General features: G+C 36.2%; 1 protein-coding gene and 1 non-coding gene across 2 annotated transcripts; one reads left to right on the top strand and one right to left on the bottom strand.

Annotated features, from left to right (window-relative positions):
- Nucleotides 1–6799: 6799 nt before the first annotated feature.
- On the bottom strand, nucleotides 6800–18492 carry LOC100799035 (26S proteasome regulatory subunit S10B homolog B). The gene is made up of 6 exons (XM_041006835.1): nucleotides 18255–18492; nucleotides 18054–18096; nucleotides 17539–17683; nucleotides 7556–7642; nucleotides 7374–7460; nucleotides 6800–7288 (listed from the first exon to the last, which is right to left on the bottom strand). The coding sequence occupies exons 1-6, from the start codon at nucleotides 18490–18492 to the stop codon at nucleotides 7133–7135; spliced, it is 756 nt and encodes a 251-aa protein (XP_040862769.1). The 3' UTR covers nucleotides 6800–7132.
- LOC112998468 (small nucleolar RNA R71) lies at nucleotides 13883–13989 on the top strand. The gene has a single exon (XR_003263570.1). It is a non-coding gene; the product is annotated as a small nucleolar RNA R71 (small nucleolar RNA).
- Nucleotides 18493–19485: the final 993 nt, after the last annotated feature.

Raw genomic sequence — 19485 nt, 5'->3', positions numbered from 1 at the left:
TTCCTGGTGAATGTACTTGTGCCTCCTTGTCAACATATCTTTCAAAAATTTGGAGTAGAGTGGCATCTACTGCAAAGCTTCGCCAAAGGGCATGATTATTTCCATTTTCCTGGAAATATCCAAAAATCTTGCCAAATGACGATCTTTTTCTTTCTTGGAAGGTACCACAAGATATGGTACTTCCACACCTTTGTCCATAGCCTTTCCACTTCTACTCTTCTCTGAAATCTTATTTTTTTTTCTTTTTCATTTTTCTCATTTTCTATTTCTTTTTCTCCTTCTTTATCTTTTTCTTGGTTCTCCATCTTTTTATTCTGAACCATTATTTTCCTCCCTTTTTCCTGATTCTTTTTACCCTTCACATCATTTTCCTTAACCTCAGCACCTATCTTTTCACCCATTTGCTCCTTGTACACCATACTCTCTTCATCCTCAGCTTCCACAAATTTTTTACTCCTACTCATCACAACCTTGCATTCCTCCTTAATATTATTTTTGGTATTTGCTCCAAAACTGTTGGATGATTTGTCACCTATCTGCTTGCCCAGTTGTCCCACTTGGACCTCAAGGTTTTTTAGTGCTGACTCAGTACTCTTATGATTTGACATCGTTACCTGCATAAACTGAGTCAAGGTCTCTTTCAACTTAGTCGTCCTCTAAAAGATGTTAAGGCCCTTGTTGAATTTGCCTATTTGAGGATCCACCTTGGTCTTTATTGAACTGGTTTCCAGGGTGTGTCCTCCACTGTCCTTGCTGATTATAAGGACCTTGCTAGAAGCCTGAAAATTCTCCTTGAGTATACCCTTGCCTCTGCTGATTCCCCATGAAATGAATTTCTTGAGCGTTTTCTTCAGTGGGGATGCATTGGCCTGTCTCATGAGCTTCACCACACATGGTACAACCTGTGACCTGCAAAACAAAAGAATGTGTAGGTTGTCCAATAGACTGTTTAGTTGGCAACTTACCAAGTGTTTCTGTTAGGATCTCAAGTTGCTTAGATAGCAACTTGTTCTGTGCCAACAAAGCATCATGTGATGTTAGCTCCAATAGGCTCTTCTTTGTGGGTTGATGGGTTCTGTCCCTCAAAATGGCATGATAACTGGCTAACATGTTATCTATGAGCTCAGTTGCTTCTCTGGGGTTTTTAACTTTATTTTTCCCCAGCAGAAGCATCTAGTAATTGCTTGGTTTGTGGTCTCAGCCCATCTATGAACATATTCAGTTGGATTGGCTCGGAGAATCCATGGGTGGGAGTTCTTCTCAGTAAGTCTCTGAATCTCTCCAATGCCTCACTCAAGGAATCATTAGGTAATTGATGAAATGAAGATATTGTTGCCTTCCCTTCAACAATCTTAGAGTCTGATAGCTTCATCTGGTACACCGACAATCTTAACAGTGTTGCAAATCTCAATAAATGTTGCCAAGTGTGCATAGGGATCTTCATTAGGTAATCCTAGAAATAGATTTCATTGTATCAGATGGATTAAAGAATGTGGGAAGGTGATGTTGTGCGCTTGCACTTCAGGACGTGCAATGCTAGTGAAAAATTATGGTACTGAGCTACTTGAATAGTCTTCAAGGGTAGTCCTCTGGTCATGCTCATCTACCATGGTAGCAATTTCAGACAATTGATTAGTGGATTCCCTTGATAATGGTGAATCAGATGATGATGAATCAGAAAAATGGTTCTCTTCCTCAAGAATGGATGCAACTGTTCTGTCTTGCAATAGTTTCCTTCTCTTCTCAGCCTTGTTCCTTCTTAGTGTAGCTTCAATTTCTAAGTCCAAAGGAACTAAAGTGCCTGTGGGAGATCTATGCATAAACAGTACTAACAGAACAACGGTTATCCAGTTCAATAAGAGAAGACAAATATAAATTAAAGAACAAATATTCACAGAAACAATCAAAGAATAACAAATAAAGAATAGACACCTAAGAACAAGCTAACTTCCCAAAATAAAACGAAGTTTCCCAGAAACGACGCCAAAAACTTGTTCGCAGCCGGCAAGTGTACCGGATCGCACAAGTAGTATAAAATGGTAAGAATCGAGTATCGAACTCTCGGGGAACTTGTGTTATCTAACAAGCTATTTCGGAAAATAGGTGTCTAGTATGAAAAGATGATTGTGGTTATGAACAGGTATGTAAACTATCTATGTAAAAAGAAAGAAAATCACGCAAGAGAAATGTTGTGTAAAAACATGTAGAGAACGCGTTGGTCTTCCTAATAGGTTCCTGATGCTAAAATGGATGTTCTCTATCAACAATGCCCATGTATTCCTATGTTGTCTCCTGGACTGCTAGACCCCGATTCCTCATGATAGCAAGCCTAATCCTGATCAAGCCTCGTCCACAGATTCCTCTTATAAGACTAAACTCAACCAGGACCACATTAAGACACACATACACAACTAAGTTCTTGTACCCCGATTCCTCGTGAAAGTATAACAACTTAGCCCCGTACTATCAAGGACTTTAGAATCAGACCAGTTTCCACTGTTGAATGACCCTAACAACGAATGCATCTACGTGATCAAGGTAAAGGCATACTGTAATGAAAAGAAGATAGCACAGAGAACACACAAAACATCATTACATAGATAGAAATATATTTACATCAGGTACCTACAGGGAAGATCCAACAGAGGATTTAGCTTTCCATAGTCCGGAAACCTCCTTTACAACACATAGAAGAACAAGATGAAAGAGTGCAAAAATACAAGTGGTAAGGATGTCTCCTTCACCTCTAGGATCTCACAATCACTCACAAACACATCTCAAGCTTTCAGAATGCCTTCCGCTTTGAGCTCTCGTCTTTGCAGATCTTCACACAGCAAAATCTCTCAGAACTCTTTGGAACTTGGACATTTCTCTCTCTAGAACTTCCTAAACATGCAAAAGCTTCAAGCCATGGCCAGACTCTTGTGCATGCAGAGGCTTCTCAAGAAAAAAAGCCAAACTCCCTCAAAAAATCTGATTTCAAGCTTAAATAGGTGGGTTGGTTCGTGCTCGCGTGCTTAGCGCAAATCTAAATCGCTTAGTGCGCATAAGTGGATTTTGGTTTAGCGCGCTTCTCTCGCTTAGCGGATGAGCTAAAGCAGTGCGCTTGATGACCTGGAACGATGCGCTCAGTGAACCTGACAGCTCATCTTCTTCTGGATTCTTCCTTGCGCTTAGCCACTAAGTGTTGCGCTTAGCGAATGCTTGCTAAGCCAGCAGATTGGCTTAGCGAGAAGGTGAAAACAACACTTTTGTCAATTTGCCTAATTAACCTGAAATTGAGAGAAATTGATTATTAAACACACAAAACAAAAGTATAAATAATCTATTACCTATATTTAATAGAAAGTACTTATAATATTACAAAACAACTATAAATTGGAGAAGTTTGATACAATATACACAAGTTTTATACACAAAAGTTAGTCGTTTTCATCGACTAACACCAACGTCGTAGAAAGTTTTGTTAAAACTTTATATGATAGTTCTTAAAAATTCGTCTTAGTAAAGCTACACATTCTAAGGCGATTCTTGGGAAAATAACCGTCTTAGAATGTGATTACATTCTAAGGCAGTTGTCTAACAACCGTCTTAGAATATAATTTTTCAAACAAAAAAAATTAAAATAATTTTAGGGTTCTAAGATGGTTTTTTGAAAAATCGTCTTAGAATGTAAATCTTCTAAAACGGTTTTTCGAGAACCGTCTTAGAATGCCTTTTTAAAAAAAAATTAAAAAAACCATACAACATATTCAATTCCTCTGTATTTTTCTTTGCTTCATAAATGACTTTGTGTATCAAAATTATTTATCAAGAATTAAAGAAAGACTAAAATTGTAATTTACCCCAAAAAAGAATAGGTAAAAATAAATGACATTGTTATTTAAAGCAAGGTACATAATTTACAGTTGTGACTTTGAAATCTAAAGCAAGGTACGTAAACATGAATAATTAAAAGAAAATGAAGAAAGAGATAGAAAAAATGTAAACAATGAAACATTGACATTGCTAATCAACATGTAATGTCTAGAAACAATCACCCAAAATGTCTTTATCCAACTGCAACCTCTTGATCAATTATAATTTATAATTTTTATATACATATATCATCAAGGTAGAAAGACCAGTGATAAATGAAGAATTTAGCACAAGTTGGGTGCAAAATAATAAGAATCTAACATTAAAATAGAATAATTATATAAGTGTACAATAAATGGATAATTAACATGCTCAACAAATATATGAACCTTATGCATGATCTGTACCTTGTTCTGTGCACTGTACACCATTTCCTTCACAACTATCAAGATTATGGGTCCAAACTTGAGCTAATACCTTATTCCTTAACACTAATTCACATTGTGTCTCAAGTTCCGTTCTTTTTAGAGCTACTTCAGTATTAACATTCTGAAGCAACATCTTGTACTTTACACTTACTTTTCAACCTCCTTTTCATAGTCAGATTGGAGCTGCAATATCTGTTTGACAAGGAAACAAAAAGTAAGCTGAAAGTAGAAGGGATCAGAATCCAAATATGATAGTAATCAAAGGGTGGGGAAAGAAAGAAATGGATTGTTGCTCGTACCTTTTGCTCATGTATCTTGAAGGCTTCTTCTTTCTCCTTTTCAATTCTCTCCATTTCTATTGGTAATGGATCTATGAAAGCATCTTCATTCATGTTTTCTATGATGGACATTTCACCTAGTAGTGGGTCTGTGTAGGCAAGGTGGGACATTTCAGATGTCACAGAGTGAGCTTCAGAGTAATCACTATTCATAAATCTAGGAATAGTAATGTTGTCAGGTGCATGTGTCGCATTTTCATTCATGGGCACACTAGTGAAGGGTTGCAGTATCACAGGTGAAACAAAGGAAGAGTTAAGGTCTTTTGGTGCTTCTAGCCTCATGAATATAGCGATGCTTCTAGAGGCATGACTGTACTTGCTACATTGTTCTCCGAAAAAGATGGAATAATAGACATTGCCATCTGGAAGATACAAGGAGCAGGTGTGAACCCATATGATGAGAATAGTTTCAAAGCACTCCAAATAAACATCCCATGACCATTAAGAAGCACGAACATATCCACTCTTTTTTTTAGGGTAAGAAAGGGCTGGGGACCCAAAGAAAGCAACACATAACTACAAAAAGGAGTTAAATAATCCTAGCATGGAGCACCATACAACATCTTTAAATGTCAAACACATATTGCTTCAACAATCTTAGGGTCCTCACTATAGCTTTCATAGCAACGTCCCCATCTAGGATCTCTGCAGACCTGTGGAAGAATAAGGCTATCAAGTATCAACATAGTAGGACACTAGATCAATGTTAAACTTTTATGTCATCTAGAAAACATAATAATCAACACTTGCTTAATTACCGCAATGCATGGAGCAAACACATATTAAATTCTAGTAGCTCTAACTTCAAGGGTAGTTGCATCTCCAATCTTGTTTATCAGCACTGGATCCCTATCAGCATTATATAATTATAGCTATTTATTCAGTTAAGCAAGTAGATAGTGCAAACAGATAAAAAATAATAATAATTCATTTTAAAGATCTAAAAAGTTTCAATAATAAAATTTTAAAGTCAAATTTGATTTATCTCTGAATGAAGGATAATTAATTGAGGGGTCTAGTGATAAATCAAATGCTAGCATATTGAAATATTCAACTGCATATAACAACATTAGCTTTTGAAAAACCAAGGTCTTCATATTACCAATAAGTAAAAAAAGTTAACATGACTACTAATTGAGTGCATGTATACTTGCCTAGTAATTCCTAGCCCAACATTGTGAGGAAAAATGGTTGCCTTGTAGACATTATTGTAATCATTGAAAAATAGTTGTTGTTCTTCTCCTCCACATATCATCACAATGGCTTTAGCATCCTCCCTCCACCTCTCAACCCCTTTCTCCCAACTCCACCCTACTCTCAAACCTAAACTCCATAACTTCTCCACAGATGAAATATTTAATAACATCCATCACAAATTAAATTAAACGATAAGCTAATTTTCATAATAATTATCCTTAAAATCATTAAATTTTTCATAGATCTTGTAATTTTCATCTGTGACATTTTTTGTTCAAGATGAATATAATTATTATGGACAGTACTAAAACTTTCTCTCGAAATGTCTACATATTTCAATTCAAAAATTCTTAAACATTAGTTAAATTGAAACAACCTTTTATCAATTAATTAATCGTCCGATACTAAATAATATCTATCATTTTTTTGATTAATTGATAGTATATAAGTTGAAAAATATATAATATTTAAAAGAATAAAAAAAGAAGAAAATAAAATTAAAAGTTTACAATTTTTAAGACTAAATGTTTAATTAGATTTTTTTAGAACAATATAGTTTTTTTAAAACTAAAAAATAAATTAGATAAATAAATGATCAATTATATTTTATTTAAATTATGAAGTTAATTAAATTTTGGGAGAGGCCACTATGTAGTAATCAACGGCACTTTGGTTTGTTATGACAAGAATTGAGTAGGATGGGCCAAAGGGCGTTTGTGTTTAGACAATACTCACGGTATAAATACTTGCCAAAGGATAATCAATAGAGTGAATTTCTCTACGGCACAACTATAATACCAAATTGAATTTTTAAATGGAATCTATAAAATAAAAATAGATCATGTGCAAGTTTTGTGTCAATCTCTCTCATGATGGATATTAAATAAGTGGGGCCCTATAAAAATTAATAAGGTGAAAGACACATACAAAACTTGTACATGACCTATTATGTCCATAAGAATACATGAATGAGAAAAGGTCACTGCTTCTATATTTATTACATTTGAATTTATCTAATATAAAGGAAAGAACTGTCTATAACAATTCAACAAGTGAAAGTAAAGTCACAATCTGAAAGTACAAGGTATGTGAAACGTATTGAATATATGGGCTTGCATTCTCCATATTTTTTATTTAATAAGCATAGCCATGTCTATAACATTTTCTTTAAAAAAAAAAATAATGAATTGCATTCTGTACAGGCTTAACATAGACCTACCCACCCACTACCTCCTCAAAAAAAAGACAAAAGTTCCTTAACCTTGGAATTTGCTACAACGAATCAACCTTTTAACTCCAAGTTAAATGGGATTATGGAATAAAATATACCTTTCCAAGTTGATCAAATCCATCAAGTTGATTAAGTAGCTCCATTAGCATTCTCTGAATCTCACGATCTGCACTTGTTCCCTCACTGAAACGGCAACCTACAATGGCATCGATCTCATCCATAAAAATGATGCACGACTAATCAAGAAAAGTATAGATTTAGAACATCTTTAAATTAGTATGTGTAAACCTATAGGAAGACAATTTCACACAAGTATCTCACCTGGTGATCACGTGCATAACCAAACATCTCTCTAATTAACCTAGTACTTTCTCCAATGTACTTGTCAATTATGGCACTGGAAACAACCTACATCAGAATAAAGGGAAGGCAAAATAACTTTTACAATGAAGAAGACTTCAAAGCACACAGAATTTATATTAAAAAAAAAAACATAATCTGACCTTTAGGAAGTTAGCATCTATATTACTGGCAATAGCCCTGGCTAACAATGTTTTACCAGTACCAGGAGGCCCGTAAAGGAGAACACCCTGAAAATTAGAATTGAAAAGATTTTGATTAAATGTAAAATTCAAAAGTACAGCTATTACAAGTAAGCTTCCACAAGAAAAACATGTAGGAAAAATGAAATAACAAAGCTACTAAAAATCTAAAACATAGATTAACACTAACATAAGTGATCGAGGCCGTACCCGAATCAAATAAACATTAAAAATGCAGTATCTAGGAAGTGATCATAGGTCGTCTCCCAACGAGCAATGGTCAACTAAACATTCATAACAGATAGTAATAAAACAGTAACGAATTGGGGGGGGGGGGGGGGCTTGTTTATCTTTGTAAATTAAACAGCGAGTAAAATTGAATTAGAAATTATCAAAATTAAAACACGTTGTTTCCCCTTGATTCACAAGCAAGTCTCTTATCCTAGGTTACGAGAATTTATCCTTTATCAGTTCAACCACTTAATCCAACCCTAAATTAAATTACTAAGCGAAATTTAACATAAGACATTCATTATGTGATTAAACAACACATACACCAATTAATCATGAACGATTATTAAGCATGAACGTGAATTAAGCATTGAGACAATTAATCAAGCACTAAGCATGCATGGATTAATAGCAACAAACACAGAGTAACTGGTGAAGAGGAAAAACTGATCAAAATTTAATAGTAATAATAGAACCTCAAAGAGAGTTGTGCTTGATCCTCAAAAGAAAATAATGTTGGAGACTTAGCCTTCCGTTAATCAGTAGAAAACGAAATTGTAGTAGAAAACGAAGAAAACTAGAATTCTTCTCCAAAATGAAAAAGTGTCTAAAAGAATAAGAGAAGCCTAAAACTTAAAATGAAAAAGGAGAGAGAGCCTAAAACTAGAACCTTGGTGCTGTTATATAGTTTTCAGCCCCAAAGCTTACAAATTTGTTTTAAGTCCAAGCCCATAAATAAAATAAAATCTAGATAAGACAAAATCTAGATGAAATAATATCTAGATGAAATAAAATCTAGATAAGATAAGATCTAGATGAAATAATATCTAGATGAGATAAAATCTAGATAAGATAAGATTTGGTAGAATAAAATTAGTCTGTTCTCTTCAAGTCCAAGCCCAATTCTGGATTCAAGCCCAATTGCTTATAATTCTCCTGAAATTAAATTAAAAACACAAAATTAGTCCAATAGGCCCAAATGATAAAACTGCATAATTAATTTGACAATTAAGGTTAATCAGTAATTAAAATGGTGACAAAAAGGATTAAGAAATAGGAGAAAATGATGACACATCAAATCCCCTCACACTTAGCTCTTTGCACTCCTGGGCAAAATAAAAAAAAACAAAGCAAGGGACAAATCCATAGACATTAAAGAGAAACAAATAGACACAACAGCAATTACATATTTCTCAATGAATCTCATGGATTGAAAAGAATGGGTAACATCCAACACGTAAAGAGTTCAAGAATCAAGGTCATCATGAAAATCATCCAAGCATCTCAAACATGGCATGATAGTCAATCAACTCAAGAATGAAAAGGTATAAAGCCTCACAAGATATGCACTCTATCTCTCAAGTGTCTAGGCTACTGTTTACTCTCAGAGCACCCATGAAAACAAACACCACATAGACTTGGCAAGACTCTAAAATTGACAACCAGATCACAAACACATGCACCTGAGGATCAAAAGGTCTTTTAAGGTTGTAATGGGGCCAAGGACAAGGTAGATGAAAGTATGGGATAGTAGCTAAAACCCAAAGGAATAGAGGAGCAATGGGGAATAAGTGGGAAGTAAGAAAAAGTAGTAAACCCCAAAACAAAAATTAAAAAGTAAACCCAAAACAAAATCAACCAAGTCCTTAAACCAATCCAAGTCTTCAAACTAAGACCTCATTTATTCAACTTCATTCTTTTTCTATTTATATATTTTTTTTATTTTTTTTAACGTGAACAGTATCAATTGAAAGCATTTGAAAAATAAAGCAATGATTAGGCAATATATGTATATACATCAAGCATGGCCAAAATACATCATCAAGCATGGCCAACAAAAAGATATCATCCAATGAAACATACCCCCCCCCCCCCCCACACTTATTCCCAAAACAATTCCGAAGCTCCAAAATTCCTTAAGGGTAGGGTGAAATCATGGTTTTTCACTTAAGGCTTGTAATGAGCTCAAAACAAAGAAGGCAAACATAGGCTCAAAGGGGCTATCAAAGGAATTAATTCAGGGTAGGCTCATTTGGCTAGAGGCTTATAAGAATAAAATGCCTAAATCATCTCCCAACATGCATGTGAAGCAAGAAGTATCAACAAGAGTCAAGCCAAGGCTATTGTGCAAGTAATCAATAGGGCAAAACACACCGAATAAAATAGACGATGATGGCTCAAATTCTCACCAAGGGTAAATCTATCATTTTCAATTTGAACCTTCAAAACTAACTTGACATGTAGAGAAAAACAAGGATTTCAATTCACAGAATGCCAAGAAACTCCTATTTCAAAAACAATTACCCATTACCTGTACATAACCCAAAATTAATGTTGTACACAAACATAAAACCAAAATAACAAAATTAACCTAGAACCTAACAAACATAAACTAGAAAATCCCAAATAAAGAACAATCTCCCCCCCATACTTAAACAACACATTATCCTCAATGTAGCACAATCATAAGATCAAGAGAAATCAAAACAATCAATAAATTTGGACAAGTGCAATAAAAGTAAAGAAGGAGATAGAAAAAAGAAAACTCCCTAAGTCATGGCGGAAGTGAAATAGGGTGAAGTAAGGAGGTCTCCTCCACCACTACATCCACTAAGGAGGGATTTGTGAGGAATGGTTTCAGTCGGTGTCAAAAGCAAAAACTATCACTAATAGCTCCTTCTCTGTGGTAGTGTAATTTGCTTGGGTAGCATCCAAAGTTCTGGAAGCGTAGTAGATTACCCGAGGTAGCTTGTGAATCTTTTGAGCAAGGACAGCCCCCAATGCGTAATTGGATGCATCACACATTAGCTCAAATGGGGCTGTCCAATTAGGTGCCTAAATGATAGGGGTGGTAGTCACCGCACGCTTGAGGCAATCAAAAGCCTCTTTGCACCGGTCATCAAAATCAAACTCCACCTCCTTTTGCAGCAGATTGGATAGTGGAAGGGCCACTTTGATAAAATCCTTGATAAAGCGCCTATAAAACCCTGCATGACTAAGAAAAGAACAAACCTCTCACACGCAAGAGGGGTAAGGAAATTGTGAAATAACTTCTATTTTCGCAGGGTCTACCTCTATGCCCCTACTGGAAACGATATGCCCTAAAACTATACCTTGTTCTACCATGAAGTGACATTTTTCAAAATTTAGCACAAGGTTAGTTTCAATGCATCTATTAAGAACTCTATCCAGACTATCCAAACATGTATCAAAAGTGGATCCATAAACAGTAAAATCATCCATAAACACCTCTATGCAACTCTCTAAAAAATCACTGAAAATGCTAAGCATACTTCGCTGGAAGGTACCAGGGGCGTTACATAGGCCAAAGGGCATCCTCCTATAGGCAAAAGTGCCAAAGGGACAGGTGAATGTGGTCTCTTCTTAATCCTCAGGAGCAATATGAATTTGTAAATAACCAGAAAAACCATCAAGAAAACAGTAATGAGTCTTACCTGTCAAGCGCTCAAGCATTTGATCAATGAAAGACAGGGGAAAAAGATCTTTTCTGGTTACCTCATTCAGCCTCCTATAATCAATGCAGACTCGCCAGTTGTTCTGCACTCTTGTGGGAATAAGCTCATCCTTTTAATTCTTGATCACTCTGAGGCCTGTCTTCTTAGGAACCACTTGGACTGGACTCACCCACTTGCTGTCAGAAATAGGGTAGATGATTCCAGCTTGCAAGAGCTTGGTCACTTCCTTTTTCACCACATCTAGAATGAAGGGGTTGAGTCGCCGCTTAGCTCCATCCTCTAGAAGTATCCTATGCATGCAGGTAGATGGGCTAATACCAGGAATGTCTGCTAAAGTCCATCCAATGGCTTTCTTGTGCTTCTTGAGAACTAGCAACAACTTTTCCTCTTGCTTAGAATCAAGGAAGGCAAAGATGATCACAGGAATTTTTCCTTATCCACCAAGTAAGCATATTTGAGGGTTGCTGGTAAGGGCTTCAACTCTGGTGTGGGTGGTGGCTGAACAGTGGGAGGAACCATGGTAGGAGAAGAAGAAGGTTCCTCAGCCTGTACCTCATAAAGCAAGTCAGAAGTATATGTACTTCCTGCAACATGGTTAGTGCATTCTGACTCTAAAAAATCAACATCAAGAGGTACAACACCCAGAAAATCAGAACCAAACTCAAATTCAGATTCATTCTCAGCATAAAAATCAAACACAAGATCAAATTCAAACTCAGATTCAGATTCAATGCATAAGGAATGACAAATATGCAGATCAGATAAAAATGGATGTTTCCTACCATAAAGAACAGAATCAAAATCAAACATATAATTATCAACAATCTGATCAATTATTTCAGCACAAAAAATAGAATGATCCTCAGATGGATGTTTCATGGAATCAAGAATGTTAAAATGAACAACAATATCACCAAATTCCATAGACAATGTGCCAGCATAAACATCTACCTTTGTTCGGGCTATTTTCATAAATGGCCTGCCTAAAATAATTGGAACTGAACCATGGGAAAATCCCTCTTCAATATTAAAAACATAAAAATCAACAGGAAAAATTAGTCCACCAACCCGAACCAGCACATCCTCTATGAAACCTGCGGGGTAAGCAACACTTCTATTTGCCAAATGAATCACTACATCTGTTGATTGCAAAGGTCCAAGAGATAAAGAATTGAAAATGGACAGAGGCATGACACTAACTAATGCTCCTAGATCTGGCATGGCATTCTCAAATTTACTGTTCCCAATAATGCAAGGTATACAGAAAGTACCTGGGTCCTTACATTTCTCAGGAATGTGAGGAATAGATTTACCTATCAATGCTAACACATTTCTACCCATGCTAATCCTTTCATTTCCTTTGAGCTTCCTTTTGTGGGTGCACAGCTCCTTTAGAAATTTGGCGTATCTTGGAATTTGCTTGATGGCATCTAGTAGAGGTATGTTAACCTCTACTTTCCTGAAGGTCTCCAAGATCTCCTTTTCCGCTTCTTCCATTTTTTTGTTTGGAATCGCTCTAGGCAGGAATGGAAGAGGGATAGGAGGCTGCAGTAAGTTAGAATTACCATAAGAAGGTCCACCTGCATGAAAATTTTTGTTAAGAAGCTTTCTCTTTTGTGCAACTATCTCATCCTCTTTTTCAGGTGTAGAATGAAGCTTGACAGGTTCAGGTGCAGGTGCTGCTACTGGTAGAGGCACTTGAATTTGGTTGCCAGACCTCAAGGTGATGACACTCACATTTTTCGGATTCTGCACAGTTTTGGAAGGCAATTTTTCAGAATTTTGGGACTGAGCTTGATTCATCTGAGTAGCCATCTGCCCTATCTAATTTGTCAGACTCTGAATGGAGGCTCTTGTCTCTTGATGAAATTGCATATTCTGGATGGTCATTTGCCTCACTAACTCTTCTAAGGAAGGTTGAGGAGGGGCCTCAGTTGCTTGTTGTCTTTGTTGTTGCTGCTGCTGCTGTTGTTGTTTCTGCATTGGAGGAGGAACATATGGCTTGCTTGGACCAGCGACATTCTTAAAAGGAGGGACAGACTGTTGTTGTTGTGGAGGACTTATCCATCTCAGATTTGGATGATTCCTCCAACCTGGATTGTATTTGTTGCTTGAAAGGTCATAATTATTCTGCTGTTGTTGGTTTTGCTGCTACGGAGGTCTATTATAAATGTTTGCAGCATAAGCTTCAGGTTGTTCATTGACTCTAGATTCCTGCAAAGAAGGACAAAGATCTGAATGGTGATTTGCAGAAGAACATAGACCACAGACTCTTGCAACAGGTGTAGATTTCTAATTCATGGCAATATGGGTTACTAGGTTGACCAAGGCATCAAGTTTTCCTTCAAGCTTTTTATTTTCAGTAGATGAAGATGAATCCATGGCCACCTCATGGACTCCTCTAAGAACAATAGCATCATTTCTTGCACTGAATTGTTGGGAGTTGGAAGCCATCTTCTCAATCAAGTTCTTAGCTTCAGCAGGGGTCATATCACCAAGAGCTCCACCACTGGTAGCATCAGTCATACTCTTCTCCATGTTGCTAAGTCCCTTATAGAAATATTGAAGAAGTTGCTCAGAAATCTGGTGGTGAGGGCAGCTTGCACACAATTTCTTGAATCTTTCCCAGTACTCATACAAGCTTTCTCCACTAAGTTGCCTGATGCCTAAAATGTATTTTCTTATGGCAGTGGTCCTAGATGCAGGGAAGAATTTCTCCAAGAACACCCTTTTAAGATCATCCTAGCTGGAGATGGATCTGGGAGCAAGGTAGTACAACCAATCTTTTGCCACTCCCTCCAGTGAATGAGGAAAAGCCTTTAGAAAGATATGATCTTCCTGGACATCAAGGGGGCTTCATGGTGAAACAAACAATATGGAACTCCTTAAGATGCTTATAAGGATCTTCACCTGCAAGACCATGAAACTTGGGCAGCAAATGTATTAGTCCAGTCTTGAGAACATATGGAACACCCTCATCAGGATATTGAATGCACAAGCTTTCATAAGTGAAATCAAGTGTAGCCATCTCCCTAAGAGTTCTCTCACGAGGTGGAGTTTGAGCCATATTTTCATAATGTTAAAAATCAGAATGCTCAAAATTAGGATGTTCAAAATTACCAACCACAGAATGCTCAGACTTACCATTAACTGAATGCTCGGGATGCTCAAAAGGCACAAAATGTTCAGGGTAATCAAGATGCACACTATGCCTAATTAATCTATTAAATGTTCTATCTATTTCAGGATCAAAGGGTTGTAAGTCGCCTGGATTGCCTCTAGTAATGCACTATATGCAGCAATTCATGTGTTTCTCAAACAAGGCAAAAAAAGGTGGGTTAAAACTATAGCTATACTCAAACGATATCCAAATGAGCTGAAATTTTGTGAGCAACACCCTAAAATCATAAAAAGATAGCACAAAAATTTTCAGACAAAAATTCAAAGTCTAACTATGGAAACTGCCTAAGGAAAGTTTAGAAAAATAGAACAATAAAACTTGAAAAAAAAACTAGTAAACAGGCGAGTTTGGCTAGTTAGAGACCTCAACCGAGCTCCGCTGGGTTGCCACGATATGGGAAATTTTTTTCTACCCCAAATACATATATAATAGTAGTTATTCTGATACCCGGAGCAAAAGTTATGGCCGTTTGAAGTTTTGCTAAACACAAGTTCTCAAATTTTTTTGAATCTCTCAAATCCGGCCACACCAAGTGTTCCTGGTATTTTTCACACATAATATGAATCAAAAGAACCTACCACACAAAAATTCAGCCAAAAATAACAACCCTAACCATCAAAACAAAAATCGTCAATTAAATTGTAAACAATCGTCGCTAATTCAGTCACTAATGTAATGTTGTGTGAACAGTAACACAGAATCAGTCTCTAATTTCGTCGATAAGCACTATTCACAGCAAAACATAAAACTGAAACAGGGGAAACGCTGAACAAGGGGTACTACTAAATTGCAAAACAGGACATCAAATAAAACAGAACAACACATTAACACAACATACTAATACCACACTAACATGACAAAAACACACTAAACAAAAGAAGTAAACATAAAACAACTAAACATAAAACAGGAATCACTAGCTATTATGAACTTTTGGACAACTGCTCCCCGGCAACGGTGCCAATTTTGATCGAGGCTGTACCCGAATCAAATAAACATTAAAAATGCAGCATCTAGGAAGTGATCCTAGGTCATCTCCCAACGAGCAATGGTCAACCAAACGTTCATAACAGATAGTAGTAAAACAGTAACAAATTGGGGGGGAGGGGGGTTTGTTTGTCTTTGTAAATTAAACAGCGAGTAAAATTGAATTAGAAATTATCAGAATTAAAACACGTTGCTTCCCCTTGATTCACAAGCAAGTCTCTTATCCTAGGTTATGAGAATTTACCTTTATCAGTTCAACCACTTAATCCAACCCTAAATTAAATTACTAAGCGAAATTTAACATAAGGCATTCATTATGTGATTAAATAACACATACACCAATTAATCATGAACGATCATTAAGCATGGACGTGAATTAAGTGCAAAGACAATTAATCAAGCACTAAGCATGCATGGATTAATAGCAACAAATACAGAGTAATTGGTGAAGAGGAAAAACTGATCATAATTTAATAGTAATAATAGAACCTCAAAGAGAGCTATGCTTGATCCTCAAGAGAAAACAACGCTGGAGACTTAGCCTTCCATTAATCAGTAGAAAACGAAGAAAACTAGAATTATTCTCCAAAACGAAAAAGTGTCTAAAAGAAGAAGAGAAGCCTAAAACTAAAAACGAAAAAGGAGAGAGAGCCTAAAACTAGAACCTTGGTTATGTTATATAGTTCTCAGCCCCAAAGCTTACAAGTCTGCTTTAAGTCCAAGCACATAAATAAAATAAAATCTAGATAAGATAAGATAAGACAAAATCTGGATGAAATAATATCTAGATGAAATAAAATCTAGATAAGATAAGATAAGATAAAATCTAGATGAAATAATATCTAGATGAGATCAAATCTAGATATGATAAGATAAAATCTAGATGAAATAATATCTAGATAAGATAATATTTGGTAGAATAAAATTAGTCTGCTCTCTTCAAGGCCAAGCCCAATTCTGGATTCAAACTCAATTGCTTATAATTCTCCTGAAATTAAATTAAAAACACAAAATTAGTCCAATAGGCCCAAATGATAAAACTGCATAATTAATTTGATGATTAAGGCTAATCAGTAATTAAAATGGTGACAAAAAGGATTAAGAAATGGGAGAAAATGATGACACATCAAATCTAGATTTTATCTTATCATATCTAGATTTGATCTCATCTAGATATTATTTCATCTAGATCTTATCTTATCTTATCTAGATTTTATTTCATCTCGATTTTGTCCTATCTTATCTTATCTAGATTTTATTTTATTTATGGGCTTGGACTTAAAACAGATTTGTAAGCTTTGGGGCTGAGAACTATATAACAGCACCAAGGTTCTAGTTCTAGGCTCTCTCTCTCTCTATCTCTCTTTCGTTTTAGTTTTAGAGTGCTACTCTCAATTCATTTTAGTCTCTTTTTCATTTTGGAAGAATAATTCTAGTTTTCTTCGTTTTTTACTGATTAATGGAAGGCTAAGTCTCCAGCGTTGTTTTCTCTTGAGGATCAAGCACAGCTCTCTTTGAGGTTCTATTATTACTATTAAATTCTGATAAGTTTTTCCTTTTCACCAATTACTCTGTATTTGTTGCTATTAATCTATGAATGCTTAGTTCTTGATTAATTGTTTCTGCGCTTAATTTATGTTCATGCTTAATGATCGTTCATGATTAATTGGGGTATGTGTTGCTTAATCACATAATGAATGCCTTATGTTAAATTTTGCTTAGTAATTTAATTTAGGGTTGGATTAAGTGGTTGAATTGGTAAAGGATAAATTCTCGCAACCTAGGATAAGAGACTTGCTTGTGAATCAAGGGGAAGCAATGTGTTTTAATTCTGATGTTTTCTAATTCAATTTTACTCGCTGTTTAATTTACAAAAACAAACAAACCCCCCTCCCGCCCAATTCGTTACTGTTTTAATACTATCTGTTATGAACGTTTGGTTGGCCATTGCTCGTTGGGAGACGATGTAGGATCACTTCCTAAATACTGCATTTTAATGTTTATTTGATTCGGGTACGGCCTCGATCAAGAAGTCAAAGACTAGAATGAGCAGTGAAAGGGTAAATCACCTTTGGAGGTTTAATTCCAAATCGAAGAAAGAGCTCAGGATTCATCAAAGGTAGTTCAATTGACTCCCTTAATTCCCCAATCTGATCAGATAAGCCACCAACAGTTGAATAGCTGATATAGAAGAAAACTGATAAATTGTATAACCTTTTGAAACGTGAACACTCAGTATCGATGCACATACAAATTTGAATAACCGTTTGCATAATATTTGAATTTACTAATAGATAAGACAGGAGCAGGTCCCCATAAATCACAATGTATTTTTTCAAAGATAAAAGAACTAGAGTGTTCAAAAGAAGAGAAAGGCAATTTAGTAAGTTTTCCCAATTGACAACTATCACAAAGATGTTCAGATTTCAAGGTTCCAACTACATCAATTAATCCTTTGTTCTTTAGTAATTGTAAAGCCTTTATTTGAGGATGTCGTAGACGTTGACGCCAAATGTTTGCTGATCCTGATTTGAAACGATTAGAAAAATATGATTCTGGCATAGGGGAGAGAACAGGAAGTCACCCTTGTGCCTCTCGGTGATAATTGGTTTCTGTGTTTCTTGTTCCTTAACACAAAAATCAGAATTAGAAAACTCACAATTAATAGGAAATTGTTTTGTTAGTTGGCTTATAGAAAGCAATTTTTTTGTTAAATCAGGGACAAGTAAGACATCATGAAGAGGTAGAGTAATATTTTTTTGCTTAATGAATGTGTCTCCAATACCATGAATTAGGAGAGAAGAACCATCAACAATAAGCACAGAGTCTGTACCTAAATATTGTTGGATATTACTCAATATACTAGCTTTACCTGTCATGTGATTAGAGGCCCCGGTGTCAGAGGTCCATTCTGTTTCAACAATTGTGTTGTCTAAGGTAAGGGCTGCAAGTGCTTGAGGTATATCATCAGATTGAGTTGGTTTCTTGGACACCCACCAACATATCTTTGCTATATGGCCCATTTTATCACAATATTGACATTTTGCATTCTGATACTGTTCTCATTCTACAAAGTCATATGAAGTTGTCCTGGAGGTGGAGGACATCTCTGTTGTGTGCTCATAATGGTTTGGCTTTTATTTTGGTTCCTGGGTTATTGAGCCTGAAATTCTCTCCCAATTGACATGAAGGTTTGAGAATTCCCTGACGTTGAGAGGAAAACTGATGAGATCGTTGTTGTTCGCCATAGAAAGCCACTTGAGGAGTGGAAGAGTTGTGCGCATTGGAATGATTGGAGAACCAATTGCGACATTGATCATGGCTTTAGAGTTGTGAGATTAACTCAGAGTATGATGGCCTTAGAGGTTTTAGCATGGTTGTTGTGAATGTTTCATACTCATGCCCGAGGCTTGTGAGGAAATAGAAAACTTTATCTTTGTCTGGGACAGGTTTCCCAATTGCAGCAAGGTTGTAGCATAAACCTTTGAAAATGCGGATGTGTTCACCAATACTTTGATCATCTTCCTTATGGAGGTATGTGATCTATTGACGGAGTGTGAATCCACGTTCTTGCGAGTCTTCCGCATATAAATATTTAAGTGTAGTCCAAATAGGATGGGCAGTGTCTAAGCCAACAACGAGTCCAAGTGCTTCCTCAGAGAGTGTTCCAATTATCCACCCTCGAAGAAGACAATCTGTCTTGCGACAAGCAATGAATTCATCAGTTAATTTTGGAACAAAATTTTTTGTGTTTGTTGTGTCATTGGAATTTGGTGTGGTGTTGTCGCAACCTACCCTTCGGCGGGAGGGCGACGCGTGACTCGCGGGATGCGTGTTCCACGAAAGGAATACGCGCGGAGTCGCCACCAACGTTTATTTGAGGAAAACGTCGGAAAAACCGGAAAAGACGCGATCTACGAACTTTTTAGTGAAAGGTTCGGGAGTTGTATTTACGCACGGGGAAGGTATTAGCACCCCACACGCCCGTCCCAAGGGACGACAGCCTTTAATCGAAT

The sequence above is a fragment of the Glycine max genome, chromosome 11, assembly GCF_000004515.6.
Source record: "Glycine max cultivar Williams 82 chromosome 11, Glycine_max_v4.0, whole genome shotgun sequence".
Taxonomy (NCBI): Eukaryota; Viridiplantae; Streptophyta; class Magnoliopsida; order Fabales; family Fabaceae; genus Glycine; species Glycine max.
Note: the sequence above shows the minus strand (reverse complement) of the source record. Positions and strands in the feature narration are given on the sequence as shown.